This window comes from Propithecus coquereli, unplaced genomic scaffold (genome assembly GCF_000956105.1).
Source record: "Propithecus coquereli isolate 6110/MARCELLA unplaced genomic scaffold, Pcoq_1.0 Scaffold148, whole genome shotgun sequence".
NCBI classification, from domain to species: domain Eukaryota; kingdom Metazoa; phylum Chordata; class Mammalia; order Primates; family Indriidae; genus Propithecus; species Propithecus coquereli.
In genome coordinates this window covers 5,631,044-5,649,930 of record NW_012139191.1, presented here as the reverse complement: position 1 = coordinate 5,649,930, position 18,887 = coordinate 5,631,044, and the positions used below count along the sequence as shown (strand labels likewise).

General features: G+C 57.9%; 1 protein-coding gene across 1 annotated transcript in view; it reads left to right on the top strand.

Moving 5' to 3' along the window:
- The window catches only part of LOC105806877 (PR domain zinc finger protein 15), a 49,584-nt gene that overhangs the window by 17,665 nt on the left and 13,032 nt on the right, over positions 1 to 18,887 (top strand). Inside the window, exons 6-17 of the mRNA XM_012640086.1 lie at positions 1,054 to 1,284; positions 2,532 to 2,661; positions 3,937 to 4,118; positions 4,349 to 4,443; positions 4,726 to 4,813; positions 10,241 to 10,408; positions 12,412 to 12,506; positions 14,224 to 14,355; positions 15,331 to 15,465; positions 16,035 to 16,198; positions 17,023 to 17,102; positions 17,413 to 17,532. Of these exons, the coding sequence (XP_012495540.1) occupies positions 1,054 to 1,284; positions 2,532 to 2,661; positions 3,937 to 4,118; positions 4,349 to 4,443; positions 4,726 to 4,813; positions 10,241 to 10,408; positions 12,412 to 12,506; positions 14,224 to 14,355; positions 15,331 to 15,465; positions 16,035 to 16,198; positions 17,023 to 17,102; positions 17,413 to 17,532 (1,620 nt within the window). The remainder of the gene's footprint in view (positions 1 to 1,053; positions 1,285 to 2,531; positions 2,662 to 3,936; positions 4,119 to 4,348; positions 4,444 to 4,725; positions 4,814 to 10,240; positions 10,409 to 12,411; positions 12,507 to 14,223; positions 14,356 to 15,330; positions 15,466 to 16,034; positions 16,199 to 17,022; positions 17,103 to 17,412; positions 17,533 to 18,887) is intronic.

Here is an 18,887-nt window from a genome sequence, read left to right as displayed (position 1 = left end):
GAGGGATCTTGCTTTCCTTCTTTTAAACTCAGCAGTGCAATGAGAGTTGGGGAGCCGCAGCATTTCCTTCTATTTTTGGCCAAATGTGCTCACCGTTAGCTGGTTCTGCTGATGGCTTGTCACGTTTTGCTGTGTTTGCTTTTTAATTTTCTTTCCCTCACTAGCCCTGGCTCCTTGAGCACTCGCCCGGCACGGTGTCTGTAAATAGTGAACAAACGAAGAATAACAGCCACTTGATCCTTAATGCCCATGTTGGGTCCGTTGCGATTTACAACGGGAAGAATCAGTCCTAGGCCCAGATTTGCACGAAGGTGCCTCTGTCTGTGCGTCCTGGTCACGTTGTCTCATGGCTGCGTCTCCCTCCTGCTTGCGGGCGCCCCGCATCCGGCTTGGCGGGCCCTGCCCATCTTCCGTCAGGGAGCTGGTCCATCTCTGGACTTGGTACCCAGCCCTGCCTGCCCGTTTGCTCTGTGTCTTCCGATTATCTTTTCTTGGGAGGTCTCCAAGGCGTTCTTTGATTAAAAATAAAGCAAAGCTTTTCTGCTTTCATGCAGCGTTTTTAAAGGAAATTTTGTTTACCATGAGTTGAATATTTTTTAATATTCCTCTTTGAAGGTGCATTTTAAAGTAAATGTAGCACATAGTCATTGCAGAAAAATTAGAAAATATAAATAAGCTTAAAGAAGAAAATAGAAATTGCCTATAATGTCACCATCTGGAGAGAAATGCTTTAGTATTTTGCTATATCCTCCCCAGGTTTTTAGTTGCAAACGTACATGTGTGTCTGCTTTTACCATTCCCAAAACTGTCCCCACAGGAAACCTACCCTGCTTTTATCACCCGATTTGCTTTTTTAAAATAGTAGTCATGTTTGTGCAGTGGAACCGTTTTTACTTTCGAAAACAGTGGAAATAATGTTCATTTACCTATACAGAGGCTGCACTATTAACAAACAAAGTTAAAAACAAACAGAAATGGGGAGTAGAGGTGGGGCCGGGGCGTGGGCGGGAATCAGGCTCCTGACCATCGTGCATCCGCGTGTCCTCCCTGCAGAGCATCTCCTGGCTCACTTGGAACAAGCCAAGAGCCTTGCTCCAGGCAACCCGAGCGAGGTGTCGCCCGAGAAGGAGCCAGAGGCACCCCGGGGGGACCCCCCTGCCGTGCCCGGGAATGAGAGCGTTGGGGCCACCAAAGAACAGAAGAAAAAGCCTCGAAGGGGGAGAAAACCCAAAGCGTCCAAAACCGAGCAGCCTCTAGTCATCGTTGAGGACAAGGAGCCGGCAGGTGAGGGACGGTCCTGGGGTGAGTTTCCTGCGGGGCACAGCCTTCTTGATGCCCAGGGGCCAGAAGGGCAGGGGGAAGGAGCCTAAGACCAGGTCACCTTGGTGCCAGGTGGGAAAACTCAGTGTAGAGAGGTCACAGGGAAGGGGGAGGCTGTGCCTTCTCCTTTGTCTCAGTCAGCTCTATTGAAGTGCAAGCTGCACCTACTACATTGCACACCACACGTGGACAAACGGCTCACCTGTGTGTCAGGCAGAGAACATTTCCGTCTCCCCAGCCACTTTCCTGAGGTCTTCTGCACAAATTACTCTCACCCTTCCTGGAATTTCTCGTGAACGGAACTCTGTGTGGGCTCCCTGTGTGCAGCACACGGTGGCCGAGATCGTCCATGTGGTGTTACCAGTGGCTCCTTCTTGATCACCTAGCAGTCACCAGTCCACGTGCGGACGCCCCAGGGCTCGCTCGCTCGTGACCCGTGGATGGGCATTTGTTCCGGGCCCTGGCTAGAGTTCGTTCCTTGATCGTGCAGTGTCCTCGGTTGAGTTGGAAGGGACGTTTGACCCGCCATCTAGGGTGTGCAGCCCCTGCGGTCCTCACGCAGCCCCGTCCAAGCCCCCGACGCGCGGGATGCCCGGTCCTCGCACGTGAGGACAAGATGCGAGGCTCCTTCCCCACCTTCCTTACTGACTCCAGACGGTTCTTCTTTTTGCTGTATGGGATGTCCCGGATTTCTCTGTTGAGAGTGAGAAGGAATCCTTGTTCTCTAGTCTCAGCTTCCCCTTCTGGCCCTGGGTCTTCAGCCAGATCCCCTCCCCGCTGGGGAGGGCGGAAAGCTTGTTAAGTGGCTACTTCACTGTTCGTCACTTGCCGTCCTCAAGATAGCGTACCTGATTATAAAAATGAATGTTTCTAAATCTCGGTCAGAACTGATTTTTAACAAGTTAGAAGATTCTGCTCTATATGCAGAATATTTCTGGTTGGTGCAGAGAATTGGGGGAATGTTGTGATGTGGTTTTAAAAAAGAATCACAAGTTATAACTTCAGTTTGGGATGAGAAACGCATTTTTCTTCCCTGTATACTAGGAAATATGTGGATCCCAGAATACCGCCAGGTTTCCTTTCCCGTGTAAACCGTAACGGTCTTGTGCTGCTGTGGCCCGGCTACAGCCCCCACGGCAGCGTGTCTGTGGTTTGGCTGTGTCTGTCGCCTTCTCTGCTGGTGACGTGGCTTGTCCTGTCCCTTCGCACAGAACAAGTGGCAGAGATCATTACCGAGGTCCCCCCGGACGAACCTGCGAGCGCGACGCCGGACGAGCGGATAATGGAGCTGGTCCTGGGGAAGCTGGCCAGCAGCGCCGGCGACGCCAGCCCCGTGCCAAAGTGAGTCCTGCTGGCGCTCGGGCCGTCCCGTGGGCGGACGGTGCTGGGGCAGCTGGTGCGTTCCGGAGGGGAGGCGCCTCCCGATGAGAGGGACGGAGACGTGCTTGGGAGGCAGCAGGAATGTTCTGGAGCTCAGGAGCGTGACGGTGCATCCACTGTTAGCACAGCTGTCAGAAAATTTTATTTATTGTGATAAAATATATGTGACATAAAATTTACCATTTTAACTACGTTTAAGTGCACAGTTCAGCGGCATTAAGTGCACGCACACTGTTGTGCAGCCATCAACACAATGTCCGTCTCCAGAACTTTCTCATCTTCCCAAACCGAAACCCTGTCCCCATGAAACGCTGACTCCCCGTCCCTCCCCAGCCCCTGGCGCCCCCTACTCTGCCGCCAGTCTCTGCGAATGTGACCACTCTGGGAACCCCGCAGGAGTGGGACCACACGGTGTTTGTCCTGTTGTGACTGGCCTGTTTCACTGACCGCAACGTCCTGCAGGTTCATCCACGTCACTGGGGGACGCTTGGGCTGCTCCTACCTTGGACGACTGTGAAGAATGCTGCTGCGATAACAGCTTTTTATTCAATTTCAGTACATTTAACACCTCGCTCTGTGTTTCTCTTTCTTTTTCTTTTTTTTTGAACAAGGAAGATATTTGTGTTTTAGTTATTATTCTTAGGTAAATTTTCGCCCCGAAGTTGAGTGTGCTGGTGGTCCTTTTTTATCTTTGGCCCTTTTCGGAGCATCCCCAGAGTTGCAGAGCGTGCCTGGTGCGCCGGCAAGTACCGGAGCTGAGGCCAAAGTGGCATGAGAAATGCCGGGACCTCTCTGCCTGTTCATACTGTCTCTTTGCCCAGAGGATCCGGGAGGCTCCCCATCAAAACACATCCAACAGGGGGAAGAAATTTTTAAAAAATCAGATTCAGATAAAATATAAAACAGAGAGTCAAGAGCAAGTGAGAAAAACAGAACACAGATGTTGTTCTAGTTGAGACAGAGTCACCTCCAAGCTTTCCCATGGCCACAAACCACGGTGTGTGGCTGTGCAGAACAGACTGACTGATGCTGTCCAGTCTTCAAGGTGTCGCCCCCCCAGAAGATGCCCTGGAGGCTGGGGCCCCCACAGCAGTTCCCGCCTTCCTCGCACAGAGGCGTGGCTTTAGCTGGGCAGTTTTGGAAGGAGGCTGTTTCCAAGAGGATTGTAACCTGAACGCTCTTCCCCAGCGACCCAGTTTCCTGCCCGTCTTTACCAATTTGCTCCTCCCCGGGCAGGTTCGCCCATCACCAGAACAGCACCATCTCCCTCAAGCGCAGCTTGATCCTGTCGGGCAGGCACGGCATCCGGCGGAAGCTCATCAAGCAGCTCGGGGAGCACAAGCGGGTTTACCAGTGCAGCATCTGCAGCAAGGTCTTCCAGAACAGCAGCAACCTGAGCCGGCACGTGCGCTCGCACGGTGAGGACGTGGCGGGAGGGGGCGGGTGTCCCCCGCCACCGGGTCCTCATCGGCCAGCCGCGCTGGTGAGGGGCGGCAGCCGCGCTGGCCTCTCCGGCGGGCTGTCCCTTCCGACACGGGGAGCGGGAGGGCTCCGCAGACCTTGGCAGAGAACTTCGCGTTTCAGAGATGGCGCGTGCTTTCTCAGTGCGCGCTCCAAGTGGTGAAGCCGCTTTCTGTCGGTTCTGCAGGTGACAAGCTGTTCAAGTGTGAGGAATGCGCAAAGCTGTTCAGCCGCAAGGAGAGTCTGAAGCAGCATGTTTCTTACAAGCACAGCAGGAACGAGGTGGGTGTCGCGACCCGGGGTTGCCTCCGCTGCGTAGGAGAAGAGGCGTTGACGGGGAGTTGGGAGGGTGGGCAGGTCTGGAGCGCGGTTACCTGAGAAGGGGACGCCCCAGGGCAGTGGGGCGGCGTGCACGTTCTTCGTGGTCCCAAATAGAGCAGGAGAGAGCAGAGGAAAGAGCTGCGACAGACACTCCCGTAGGGTCGCTCGGGTGGCACCTGAGGGGGCCAGTCTCTGTGGACTCTGCCTCGGGGGCTCTCACTAACGGCATGTCCCTTTGACCAGGTTGACAGCGAGTACAGACACCGCTGTGGCACGTGCGAGAAGACCTTCCGCATTGAGAGCGCGCTGGAGTTTCACAACTGCAGGACAGGTGAGGCGACATGGGTCTGGCCTCCCTATTGTCCCACGTGACGGGCCGTGGACCTGTGGGCAGAAGTGAAGATCGTTCAAATGAGTAAACAACCTCACTTCCGACACTGCCTTCTGTTCCTTTTGCTGCAACGCAGTTGTTACCAATCTAAAGACATAGCTAGAAGTTTTCCGTGTCAGAGGGACGAGTTTACTCCCTACATTAGTCACCCAAAGCCGTCTGCGGCCGCGTTTGGGACGTTGTGAAGCGCGGGGTCCGTGCTTGCTGGGAACGGGGCGCAGCAGTGCACGGTGTGTTCTGGCACCGCGCCAGGAATGAAAGGTGGGACAGTGGCCTGAGGAGCGAGGCTCTGCCTTGACCGTGAGCTCTCCTTCGTCCGTCTGTCCTGCGTCCCCAGGGCGGGCGTCGTCTCTTCCTCCCATGCTGTTTTGTTCTGAGCTTGCATCTGTGCCCTGGTCTCCAGAAGTGAGGTGTCGTGTGAGTCTGGAAGCTGGCCGTGCCTGGACTGGCCTCGGCGGAGGGACCGCTGGGCCCGGGGGGGCATCTCAGGCCACATCTCTCAGGCCGAACCGCTGGGCCCGGGGGGCGTCTCAGGCCACATCTCTCAGGCCCAGTTAGAAATACGCATGCACGGCATGGAGGCCACAGCCCGGCGGGAGCGTCCTATGATGCCCGGCTGCAGTTCTCCGTGTGGCCTGTGGTGGCGACGTGCTACCCTCTGGGGGCTGGGGACCACGCCTCCCTTCTAGCGCCCAGCGGGGCCCACGCGGTTGGCAGTCCCAGAGAGGGCGGAGGGAAGAGTCGCAGTTGCCTTGGTGTCCTCCCTCTCTCTAGGACTCGGAGCAGAGCCGGGGCGTGGGGGTGGCCAGCGGCAGCCAGCCTAGGGACCTGCAGGCCAGCCTTCGACACCCACCCGATCTTGCCGACCCGCTCCGTGTCCGGCACTTGCCTCTCTGTGCTGGATCTTGTTGAAGTGCCTCTGGAGAACCATGGACCAGCGTCCCTGGACTCTCACTGCCCCGAGGCTGTGTGAGGGGCTGCTCCCCGGCACCTGCTGGGGCCCTCTGCCTGGTCGGTTTGGCTCTGAGGGCTGCTGTTTGGAAGCGTCCATGGTGCCTTCCTCCCCCGGGCAGGGCTGCCCAGGTGGCAGGCACCAGTCACGTTCCACCTGAGCTTTAGCTGCTCCGAAGGCTCCATGTCCAAGGCATGGCGTGGCTTCCGGAAGCTTCTGGATGAGCTTCCAGTGCTCCGCACCACCTGCATTCTAAGCCCTCCCCTCCCAAGTGTTTGCAGGAAATCTGGGGACAGGCACCCGACTGTTCGCATTCGATGCAGCCTCAGCCGCACAGAGGAACCTTAATCTGTTATCCTCCCCGGTGGTCCCTGAGGTTGTGCGGGAGAGCAGCAGGTGAGGGCAGCGGATTCCTGAGGGTGTCGCCAGTGTCTGGGGTGCTTGGGAGGCAGACTTGCGGCTGAGGGACAGTAATTGGCTCTTGTTGTTTTTAACTATTTCTCTGGACACAAATGAAACAGTAATAGAAGCGGCCAGAGCAGCAGCTGCTACGCGTCAGCTAGAAGTTCTGTTAAGCCAGATGTTCATCTTCATTTATATTTTTTTTAGAGACAGGGTCTGGCTCTGTCACCCGGGTAGAGTGCAGTGACGTCATCATAGCTCACTGTAGCCTCAAGCAATCCTCCTGCTTCAGCCTCCCTGGGACTACAGGCACGCACTACCATGCCCAGCTCATGTTTGTATTTTCTTTTCGTAGAGACGGGGTCTTGCTGTGTTGCTGAGGCCGGTCCAGAGCCCCCGCCGTGGCCTACAAAGTGCTAGGATTACAGGCCTGCGCCCCTCTGCTGGCCTGTCTTTTTTACTTCTGTAGAGCCACCAAAGTGGTGGTGAATTGTGCCACACTTTCTCTTCTAAGAGGCTCTAATTTCAAAGGTTAGAAGTTTGGGTTGAAATGAAGGCCAAGCCTTGAAACGGAGGCATTTGCCGTGTCGCCTGCCTGTGGTGGTCCTTTTTTATGGTACTGAAGTTAGAATGTGTATCCTCCGTAGACCATTAAACCCAGAAATTGTAATGTGGAGAAAAGCTTTAAAATTCGTAGTCTGGTGGGTTTTTCTCAGGCTCCCTCCGCAGGACCTGCCTTGTTTTTGTCCCCGTGGCATGGCAAGGTGCTGATGTAACGTGTTTGAGTGTTCTGCTCGGTGGGCGACCACGAGTGCTGCTCTGGGGAGTAGCCGTGGCTCACACTAGGCCCTCGGGCAGGACACGGACCGTCACGGTCACCCTCCGCTGCGGCTTGGCTCCCCCAGAAACCCACTCTGCTGTCTCCAGGTGACGTGTGCCCCAGGCCCGGCCTCAGATCCCAATATGCGTTTGTTCTCGCTTGCTCCGCTTGTTAAAACATAAACACAGACCTCGGCAGTAGCAGGATCATTGATGGGAGAAGGGTTGTTGCTGGGACCCTGCGCCTGCCTAGATTCCTGAGCTGGTGACATGAGAATAGCCACGGCAGGAGGAGCCACCCTCAGCCGACAGAGTCCAGGACAGCTCTGCTTCCACCGGGCAGAGGCCACCTCCGAGCCACAGGGAGCAGTGTGAAGTGGGTTCTCTGTCCATGAGCCAAGAGGGCTTGTGAGGGAGAAAACTGAAGCCCAAGAGCAGCAGCGCCGCCTTCTACGGCTGCCAAGCCCTCGGAGCAGTGGGCCCGCCTGGCCAGGAGGGAGGCCCACCTGTGCTGTTCAGTACCTGTCCAGGTGGGAGGCTCACCTGTGCTTTTAGCGCCTGGCCAGGAGGGAGGCCCACCTGTGCTGTTCAGTACCTGTCCAGGTGGGAGGCTCACCTGTGCTATTAGCACCTGGCCAGGAGGGAGGCCCACCTGTGCTGTTCAGTACCTGTCCAGGTGGGAGGCTCACCTGTGCTTTTAGCGCCTAGCCAGGAGGGAGGCCCACCTGTGCTGTTCAGTACCTGTCCCGGTGGAAGGCTATTAGCACTATTAGCACCTGGCCAGGAGAGAGGCTCACCTGTGCTGTTAGTGCCTATCCAGGAGGGAGGCTCACCTGTGCTGTTAGTGCCTGTCCAGGAGGGAGGCTCACCTGTGCTGTTCAGTACCTGTCCAGGAGGGAGGCTCACCTGTGCCGTTAGTACCTGTCCGGGTGGGAGGCTCACCTGTGCTATTAGCGCCTGTCCAGGAGGGAGGCTCACCTGTGCTGTTAGTGCCTATCCAGGAGGGAGGCTCACCTGTGCTGTTAGTACCTGTCCAGGAGGAAGGCTCACCTGTGCTGTTAGTACCTGTCCAGGTGGGAGGCTCACCTGTGCTATTAGCGCCTGGCCAGGAGGGAGGCTCACCTGTGCTGTTCAGTACCTGTCTGGGAGGGAGGCTCCCCCGTGCCGATTGGGAGGCCCAGGTTGAGAGTGTCTTTGGTGATGATGGGACAGTGCTGTAAGGCATCGCCCTTCACCGGGCCCTTCACTCCGGAGGTCCCATTCCTAAGCATTCATGCCAATGTAGCAGAAGGAAAAAGATCGCATCGCTAAGTGATCTGCAGTATCGAAAAGGATGAAGTAAGTTGTGGTTGACCTGGGTGGCAGATCATGTTGGCATTGAAGTAACCGTGGGGTGTCCGCATCGCAAGTGTGCCTAGCACACGCGGAGCGCACGCGTGATGCGTACAGTGGGATTGTGCAGAGAGGGCCAGAGCCTTCGAATGCTAGGCCAGAGGAAATGGCGAGGGTGGTGGACTGTGCCGGTAATGCTTCCGACCAGGGGCAGGTTAGCGTCTTTCACAAGCTCCTTCTCGGGGCCAGGTGAGGAAGGCTCTGAGTCAAGGTTGCGCCCCGGGGTGGGAGCAGGGCCAGGTCTGCTCTGCCCGGCCTCCTGCCCTGCTGTGGTCGGAGCTGTGTGCAGGCGCCACCCCGCCCTGCCCTGTCCTGTCCTGTCCTGGGTGTAGCGCCCAGTGAGCAGAGGTGGCCTCCCCACTGCCGCCTGCTGTCTTGGTCCCAGGTGCTGGAGGTGGCCGAGCGACCAAGCAGATGACCCTGCCTGTGTCTCTGCTGCCCACGTGGGAAGAGATTAGGCGTCTGACTTTCTTCGTGTTGAGGGTGTCTGATTCCCTGACCCCCCGGGCTGCGTGCTGGAATCTCCCGAGTGAAGGCAAAGACCTACTGAGGCCCGCGTCCTGCCCCAGAATCGAGTTCATTAGTCCTGCCCAGTGGCTCTCAACCTGGAGCAGGGAGGATTCTGCCCCCAGGGGACATTGGCAGTGTCTGGGGACATCTGGTTGTGGCAGCTGGCTCGGGGCAGGGGACGCTTCTGGCGTCTAGTGGGCGGAGGCCAGGGACGCTGCTGGACACCCCCGTGCCCAGGGCGGCCCCTCCAGAGAGAAGCGTCCGGCCCGACATGTCCACAGTGCTGGGGCTGGGAAGGCCTGGGCAGTGGACCCTCAGATTCCCAGTGACTCCGTTGTGCAGCAAAGAGGGGCACGCTGGTTGGAGTCATTGTGGAAATGGCACCTTTCCATGCGGTGTCAGAGATTTGTGTATTTGGCAAACGTTTCCTGGGTGTGGGAGCCGGTCGATGGGCTAGAGCCCAGGGGCCCAGCACTGACCATGGCACAGTCTGTGCCGGTGGCCTCGCTCTGGAGAGGGAGACGGCACCTGTGCCACTGCGGGCAGTGCGGTGGCACCCGTGTCCGAGGCACAGGAGAGAGAGCAGCTCTGCTGGGCAGGTGGGGCTGGCGGGAAGGAGGAGAGGGGTTCCAGGGGATGAGGGGGCCGGGCTGAGGCGACCTGGGGTTGATGCTATGGTGGGGTGCGGTTGGGTCCTGCGTGGGGCAGAAACAGAGGGTGACTGGCTGTCTTTGAGGAGGGGCTAGAGCCGAGGCCTGCGGCACAGGATGGCTGTTTCTGGAGGCTCTGTGGAGTGTGCACATTTGTGTGTGGTGTGTGTGCGTGTGTAGTATGAGTGCGTGTGTTTGGTGTGTGTCCAGTGTGCATCTACTAAAGGGGGACCTAGGAACGAGGCGCTCAGGTTGAAAGGTGTGGGAAATTTGGGCACGCTGGTGCACCGTGGGGAGGGGCCGGCGAAAGGCAGGTGTTGGGGAGGAGGGGCGGGACTGCAGCCGGGGTCTCGATGGAGGGTGAGGGGCCCTGGAGGGCGGCCAGTGCTCGGTGACGAAAGGTGAGCACGGTGCTTGCTTTTCGAGTAGAGAAGAAGCCACCGGAGCACGTGGATTCCCTGCTGCGTCACGCGCTCGGGGCAGGTGGCACGTGACTTGCAGTGATGTCCATTCCTGGCCACGCCGCCCTCACGCACCCTCGCCCTACCCCGTGCTTCATCGCCACTGCGGAGGCCACACGCGCCCGCCTGCGTTACATGTCATTCACCTCAAAATCGCTGTGTTTGTTTGCTCTCTGGACAGATGACAAGACGTTCCAATGTGAGATGTGTTTCAGATTCTTCTCCACCAACAGTAACCTCTCCAAGCACAAGAAGAAGCACGGGGACAAGAAGTTTGCTTGTGAAGTCTGCAACAAGATGTTCTACCGCAAGGACGTCATGCTGGACCACCAGCGGAGGCACCTGGAAGGTGAGCGCGCCTGCCCTGGGGAGGAGGGCGGGCTGGCCGGGGCACTGGCGCAACCCCTGGGAAGCATTTGGCCCCTCCGCTCTGCTGCCTGAAAGCGGCCCCCATCGAGCACATAATACTCCCTGGGAACCTGCCCCGGTCGCAGAGAGCCCAGGACACGGTGTCAGTAGCACTGTGTGCAGGCGGAGAGGGCTGGGGACGCCCGAATGTGCTGCAGCGGGAAGGAGTTAAGAAAGCCAGGCTGTTCTAGGATTGAGCATTGTGCTCCTGAAAAGTGTTTTTCAAAGACACAGGTCCTGTGAAAACGTTTCAGTGTGACGGTGGGGAAAGCAGCTGAAAGAGCAGCTGCCCTTTTGCTGACCAGCCCTTCGTAAATCACCGACCAAAACTCCTTCTTATAAAAATTCAGAAAAAATCATGTTAACAGAGAATTACAAATGAAGCTTTATGCTTGTTGAAGAGAAAACGTGAGCTAACAAAGTCACATGTAAAGTAGAGCTGTCTCCATACAAATATGTACACACTGGTATTATTGTGCCTGTTTTAAAAAAACAAGACTGGGCCAGACGCAGGGGCTCATACCTGCAATCCCAGCACTTTGGGATGCTGAGGCAGGAGGATTGCTTAAGACCAGTAGTTCAAGACCAGCCTGGGCAACATAGTGAGACCCCATTTCTACAAAAATTAAGAAAAAATTAGCTGGATGTGCTGTCTTGCACCTGTGGTCCCGGTTACTCAGGGGGCTGAGGCAGGAGGGTCACTTGAGCCCAGGAGTTAGGCTGCAGTGAGCCATGATCATGCCACTGCACTCCAGCCAGGGCAACAGAGTGAGACCCTGTCTCAAAATAAATAGAAAATAAATAGCAAGACTGCATCCTACATCATTTTTTGCACGTTACTTAGTTTACCTGACTCTTCTTCATGTTGGTTCATAAAGACGCACAACTTGTTTCTTTGTGATTCCTTGAGTGGCACACTCAGGTCTCCACGTAGTGACCAGGCAGCCTTCAGCAAGCCACCGTGCCTCAGTTTCCCCACCTGTACAGGGGAGACAGGAATCATGCCCGACCCCCTGGGGTTGGGGTGAGGGTTGAACCAGACCCTGCTCAGGAAGCCCCTCGAACAGCGCTGGCGCAGAGCAGAGCACGTGCTCCTAAATGCCGTTGCTGTGGTTGCACGGGGTCGGCTGTCCGCTGTGACGCTGCGTCCACATAACTCAAGCCGTCCGTGGGAATGAACTCAGCTGTGACTGTTTCACGGTTTTCCCTTCACGCTGGAGCTTAGTCTAGGCCCTCCCTAGACGCCCGCTGTCTGTCCCGCTGGTGCCACCGGAGCCTTTGGGGAAGGGCCCGCGTGGCCCGCGTCCAGCTTGCCAGGTGGACGGCAAGTCTGTGGCTCCGCGTGGGTGCCCAGCGCGGCGGGAGCGTCCTCAAATCGGTCAGCAGTGCGGGGAGAGCCCCAGAGGTGCGTTTCCCTCTCGTTCAGGTTACCTGTTTCACACGAACTCCTAAAATCTGTTTTGACCCCAGTTTTGAACAATATGCCTTAAAACCATAAAGATTTTACCAGCTGACTTTTTGCCCTGATCCTGATTTGACTGATTTAATTTATAAGGGATGAGTATTCGTGTCTTTTAAACAAAAACATCTGCCTACTTCCAGCCGTCTGGAAGGACCGTAACGTGGCCTGGAGCCCTTGGGTGGAGTGAGAACACCTCTCCACGGGGGCTCGCTGCAGCTCCCGCTCTGTGGGATTTAAAACACTCCATGCCCTCCTCTTTCCAAGTGTTCCGGATGCAATAACCGTCACAAAGTCCCCTCCCTCCTGGGAGCCCCTTTGGGAGCAGCAGTGTACAGGTGACATCGCTCACACGGTCACTGTCCCTCCACCTGGGCAGCGCTGTCCTCCCGTCCGGCTGGGAAGGACCCTGGCTGAACAAGCATCCGATTGACCCTCCGTGTTCCGCGTGCTCACGCTTTTGCCTGCGGGCTTGGGGATTTCAGGAGTGCGGCGGGTGAAGAGAGAGGACTTGGAGGCCGGTGGGGAGAACCTGGTCCGCTACAAGAAGGAACCTTCCGGATGTCCGGTGTGTGGCAAGGTAACTCACCGTTGGTGCAGGAGACTGGGACAGAAAGGAACGCACGTTGTTTTCTTACGTTAAGACGCAGAGCTGTGCCCATAGAGTGTTGGGGGAAGATTTTTTGGGTAACGACGGGTGCTCAGGACACTGAAGCGTCCACCCTTTGCACATTAGTCGTTCTGATCTCCTCGGCACCTGAAATGGGTGTCCAGCGAATGAGCTGAGAAAGGTGTATTTTTCCTTGACAGCCTTTTCCCCCTTTTGCCGTAATTGTTCACCTGAGCCACGCCACGGCTCGTGCTGTCCTACGTGGCACCTTTGAGATGTCCTTTGGGAGGGTGCAGGCACAGTGCATGAGGAGGTGGGAGGTCCGGGTGGCTGTTTTGCCTGTCAGCTCTGGTCTCCCCGCTCTGAGACCGGGGAGCGCTTCCTGCGTTGGAGCGTGGCCGGTCCCGTGGTTACGGAGCTCCCACGGCAGGCGTAGCAGATGCCAAGTGAGCGAGGCGTGACGTTGCCTGTGTGACACGTCCGTCCCAGGGCCTCTGGGGCCGGCCTAGTGTTGGCTCAGGATTCAGACACCGCTTGCTTGGCGGAGATGCTGGATCCTGAACAGCCAGCGCCACACCGCCGTCCCAGGAGACCCCGCGGGCCATGTCCGTGGTGCTGACGCACATGGTGCTCAGACCACGCTTTCCCTCACGTCACTGTCACTGCCACGCCAGGCTGCCGTGTAAAAATGGTCTCATTCTCTGCAAATGAGTTCCTTGATGGTCACTGGAAGTGCTGTCTCCCAGCCCTCGTGGTTGACGTGTTTGTAAGATGTCAGCTGAGTCCTAGGAGGACTAGAGCGCGTGTCCCTCCTGGAATCCATGTGCTGTGGAGCAAAGGTTTGGAGAGAGGCTCCCACGTGGGCCCTGCGCCCCAGCAGGTCTGGCATGTGGCTTTGGAAGAGGAGGGACACTGGTGAATCTGTCACAGCCAAGCACAGTTCACAGGAGCCGCCTGGTGCTGGTGTTTTGGTGAGATGTCACACGCCCATGTGCCTCAGCGCTGGGGAGCGCAGGGCCCCGCGGATGGCCAGCTGGACTGGCCCAGCTGCCCTGCCTGCTGGCACGTGGCAGCATTGCCAGATCTTCTGACCTTTTCAAGAGAAAACGGAAATACGTGTTTTTGTATGAAATTTCCTGATTTTTTTCAAACCACAAAGCAGGCCAAAGCAGACGGGTCAGCAGGGCAGTGTGGCCTGAGGGCCCACATTGGGCCCCAACCCCAGGCTGCGGGTTTGGGGGCAGGCGAGGCCGGGGTGGGGCGGAGCAGGTGGAATGGGGGGTGTGCATGGGCCGAGATGGCCGGGCCTGGTTGTGCACGGGGCAGAGGCGGACGAAGCCCGTGCCCCACGTCGACTGTCCCTGGCCCTCGGGGAGAGCCCGTCCCACACACCTCCCACGCTGCTGGGAGATCGTGCGTGTGGAACCGCCCAGCTCTGTGCCTGGCGTTCAGGTGTTTCGTTCTGTGCATTCTCATCAAGGGTCGAGGCAGGTAGCGAATAGCATGTATGTTTTGGTAGCTGAAGTCTTGTCTCTTTCCAGCCATTTCTCATCTTCAGTTTAGGCTTCCCTGACAAAGGAGGCAGCTGACTCCTGTGTACTCTTCCTTCCCCGAACCCGATGGTGACAGCCTCCTTCGTGTCCCGAAACGCCATAAACCCCTCACCGCGCCGCTCTTCCGCCCGCAGGTATTCTCCTGCAGGAGCAACATGAACAAGCACCTGCTGACCCATGGCGACAAGAAGTACACCTGCGAGATCTGCGGCCGCAAGTTCTTCCGCGTGGACGTGCTCAGGGACCACATCCACGTCCACTTCAAGGTGTCGATCGCACGCCACCTTTGCCCTCGGCACAGAGGCCCTGGGCCAGCATCTGTCTTAGCTCGGGCTGCTATAACAGTCCCAGGGACGGGGGGCTTGTAAGCAGCAGGCGTTTGCTTCTCACCGTTCCGGAGGCCGGAGGTCCAAGGTCAAGGCACCGGCAGATCCGTGTCCGGGGAAGGCTGCTTCGCCTTCCTGCCAGGTCATCACAGCAGGGAAAGGGCGAGGGGTCTCCCTGGGGTCCCTTCTATGAAGGCACTGATCCATTCACTTCGCGAGGGCTCTCGTGAGGCCTGGTCACCTCCCAGAGGCCTCCCCTCTTAACACCGTCACCTGGGGACACACACATTCAGAGCGCAGCAGTGTCTGAAACAGGTGCAGTCTGGCCCCATCCGGTCTGTTCAGCGCGAGCTCTGATGACGATCACTGCGCCGTGTGCGGCCCTGCTGCAGGGCCGGGAGTAAAGTCCTCCACACCGGGTGCCCCCACGGGGAGGAACAAGAATTGGGGCGGCGTCACTCTCTTTCCCCCCGCCCTGGAGGAAAGCAAGGAGTTGAGTGGGTGCTTGAGGGAGCAGCGAGGACTAGGGTGTGACGAAGGGCAGGAGAAGCTGAGGAAGGGACAGTGGCGCTGTGGGCCCGGGTAAAGCGCAGCGTCCAGACCTGCGAGTCAGCGCCGGCCAGCTCGAGCGACTTCCCCGCAGGGCCAGGGCACCGCCCGGGCTGGGATCTTGCTGGGCGTGAGAGAAGCAGACGGAAGTGCAGAGAGTGGGTGGTTCCGGAGTGGGGTGGCCCAGGACCAGCTGGTGGGGGGCCGGCCCACACCTGTCCCACGAGGGACAAGCTCGTTAGGGCGTCCTGTGCATCAAGAGAGGCGTTTTCTTCTCCAGCGAGGTGAATTATTAATTGCCCCTGTGCTATAAATAACGAGGCTTCCGCCACACCTTAGAAATCGGGAATCGCGGCTGTCTTCCAGGACATCGCGCTGATGGACGACCACCAGAGGGAGGAGTTCATCGGCAAGATTGGGATCTCCTCGGAGGAGAACGACGACAACTCTGACGAGAGCGCAGACTCGGAGCCTCACAAGTACAGCTGCAAAAGGTGTCAGGTGTGTGACCGTCCCGCCCTCAGACGCAGGGGTCGTCTGGGAAGGATGCTTGCAACTGCAGGGCGGCACCGCCGTGCAGACTGGGAGCGGCCACCCCTGCACAGGGCCTGGGGAGCCGAGCGCAGGCCGGGCGCTCAGACGTGCCTGGGAAGGCCACCCCGTGTCACCTCAGGGCGGAGGGGTGGTCCATGTGGTCTCACAGCCCCCCCACCCCAGGAACCTGCCCCTTGGCCTGGTGCGTGTCCACACGTGCAGTGTGGGGCCGGGGCGGGTCAGTCCCCAGGAAGGTCGGCTGTGCGGGCTGCAGGCCGGGGCTCCTCTCCCACCCACCCCCCCCAGACCGGAGGCCCCTCACGAGGACCCCCGTGCAGGGAAGGGGCTTGCTGAAAGGGAGGTGCTTTGTTTCCAAGGAGACCCATCTCCTGCGTGGGGCTCCACCACTTGGGGGAAACCTCGGCTCCCCGTCAAGGCCCCAGGAGTCCCTTTCTCCGGCCAGAGTGACGAGCCTGGTGTGTGACACCCTAGTTAGCTAAGAGACCAGGGACCGATTGTCCGTGTCGCGCCCGCAGCTCACCTTCGGCCGGGGGAAGGACTACCTGAAGCACATCATGGACGTGCACAAGGAGAAGGGCCACGACTGCAGCATCTGCAACCGGCGCTTCGCGCTGAAGGCCACCTACCACGCCCACATGGTCATCCACCGCGAGAACCTGCCGGACCCCAACGTGCAGAAGTGAGCCCCCCGGGGCGTCATGCCGGAAGGGAGGGCACACGGTTCCCTGCGAGGACCCAGAGCCGTCCAAAGCCCCGAGCAAGTTCTGTGCCCTGGGGCCGGGCCGGGCTGCGGGGAGGCTTGGGCACTGTCGATCTGAGCTTTCTGGTGTCCCCATGGCTGGACTCACAGCACACACAGGTCACGTGACAGGGAAACAGCAGGGTTCTGGGCCTCCCCACAGACGACCAGGAACCCTCTCTCCCCACGGTAATTGGGTGTATGAATGCCGGGCCACATCTGGCACGCAGCCCATAATGAGCGCCGAGGGCGCGCGAGCGAGTGAACCGTCCCGGCTGCAAGCCGATTAGACTCCCGGGGCCGCCCTGACGTAGCACAGACGGGGCGGCTTAAACCACAGGCATTTATCTTCGCTCAGCCCTGGAGGCCGGAAGTCCAGGGTCCGGGTGCCAGCGGGTTCCTCTGAGGCCTCTGCCCTGGGCTTGCAGACGGCAACTTCTCCCTGTGTGTGTCTGTGTCCCAGTCTCCTCTTGGGATGGACTAGGGCCCAGCCCTGAGACCGCGTTTCAGTTTAATTACCTCTGCAAAGACCCGTCTCCAGACGCAGCCCGGCTCTGCAGAGCTGTGGGTTGGGACGTCGTCAGATCGCTGGGCGGTGGGGTCACAGTTCAGCCCCTAACAGAGGCTGAAATGTTTGCTTCTTGTGTCATCCACGTAGCACCGTTTGCCTCACCGTTGCCAGTAGGGTGCTTGCTTGGGAAGGCACCCTTGATGCTGACGCCCCCACGGCCGTGCACCACTCTGAGGGGGGTCTCTGGTTTCAGGTACATCCACCCCTGCGAAATCTGCGGGCGGATCTTCAACAGCATCGGGAACCTGGAGCGCCACAAACTCATCCACACAGGTAGCTGCGGGCGCGTGGGGCTGGTGCGGGCGGTGGAGGGGGGTCTCCATGCGTAGCGCCCCCCATGCCTTCTGCTCTTTCTCCAGCTGCTTCTGTCCCCCCTGCCCTACTACTCGGAGCACCCCCTCCTCTATTACCCCTTCCAGGGCCTCAGAGACCTTCTCATGCCCAAGCCCCCCAGAGGGTCCCGAAGAGGTGACCCACCTTGTCACTGCACCTCCTGCTGCGGTCGAGTCCTCTCCCAGGCGCTGCCTTCGTGTGGACCCCACAGGTAGGGATTTCGGGGCTCAGGTTCTGACATGTGTTTTAGGTGTGAAGAGCCACGCCTGTGAGCAGTGCGGGAAGTCCTTTGCCCGGAAGGACATGCTCAAGGAGCACATGCGCGTGCACGACAACATCCGCGAGTACCTGTGCGCCGAGTGCGGGAAAGGTAGGTGCGGCTCTCGCGGGACAGTCTCCGCCGGGCCACTGGGTGCGCGGGTGTAGAGATGCCACCTTTGCTCACCGAAAGGAGACGTCGGTGAGAACTGGCATGTCCAAGTGCAGAAGGCTCCACCGGGGCATCCCAGGGGCCCGCAGGCTTCGGCAAATTGCTTAACAGCAAGGAAGGACGTGCGGTATTTAAATCAGGAGTCTGGAAGAGAGACGAAGTAGTCCAGAAGGCAGAAAGACGTGCTAAATTTAAAGGCAGAAACAAACAATTCTAAAAGCAGGAAAATGATGCTCTGTGTAATTGTTTAAAGTACAAAGTGATTCTGAGAATCCCGGCAGGGTCCGACAGCTGTTAACCCTCAACACTAAACCACTAACTGACTACAGTTGGCTGCGTGTTACGAGATCAGCTTAGCACGGCCAAGGAATCTTCTTTGTCATACATAAAGTTAATTAATAATCTGTGAATAAAATAGATCAGTAAGCAGAATTTTTCAAAAAACATAGGTCTAGTACATGTTAAAATTTTGACCCATTCCTGTTTCTAGAAAAGCTACAGCCTCCTAGAAGACCGGGGCTGTGTCGGGGCCTCGCTGTCCCGGGGGCCGCAGAGCCTCCGCTCAGATGAGAGACACGGCAGCTTCCTCTGCTGGCCGTCAGGACCTTTTAGACACACCGTACTCCGCAAATGGTTTTGTTTTCTCCTCTGTTGGGTTTTTAAAACTTAAACAGAAAACTATGAAGAAAACACGATTCCCCGTAACCCCCTCCCTGCAGGGGACGCTGAGTCCCCTCCCGACCCTCAGGCCTCCGCCCGGGGCCAGCATGGGCGCCGGCTCTCGTCCACTGTCCACTGTCCAGAGTAACCGGGTGTGAGGACAGCACGTGGGTGGTTTGTTGAAAAAGCAACTTAGGCACCTAGACAAAAAAACTAATTTTTAAAACAGTACAAATGGATCTGCAAGATGAAATTCAGTTACTCTCCCCTCAGGGCCCAGGTACCCTCCTCACGGAACCCTCGCGGGTCCTTTCTCTGAACGTCTCTGGCAGCGTCTGTCCCGGGGCCCGGGCTGACCCTGCTGCGTCTGCAGCGCCCTGTGCTGTGAGCTTCAGCCGTGCGCGCCGCTTGCCCCGCCAGCTCCCCTTTCCTCCCCAAGCCCACCAAAGTGAGATTTTTTAAAAAGTGGAGTGGGAGCTGGCGCCGTGGCTCAAGTCTATAATCCCAGCACTTTGGGAGGCTGAGGTGGGAGTATCACTTGAGTCCAGGAGTTCGAGACTAGCCTGGGCAATGTAGTGAGACCCCCGTGTCTAAAAAATAAAAATTAAAAAATTTAGCCAGTCATGGTGGCGCAC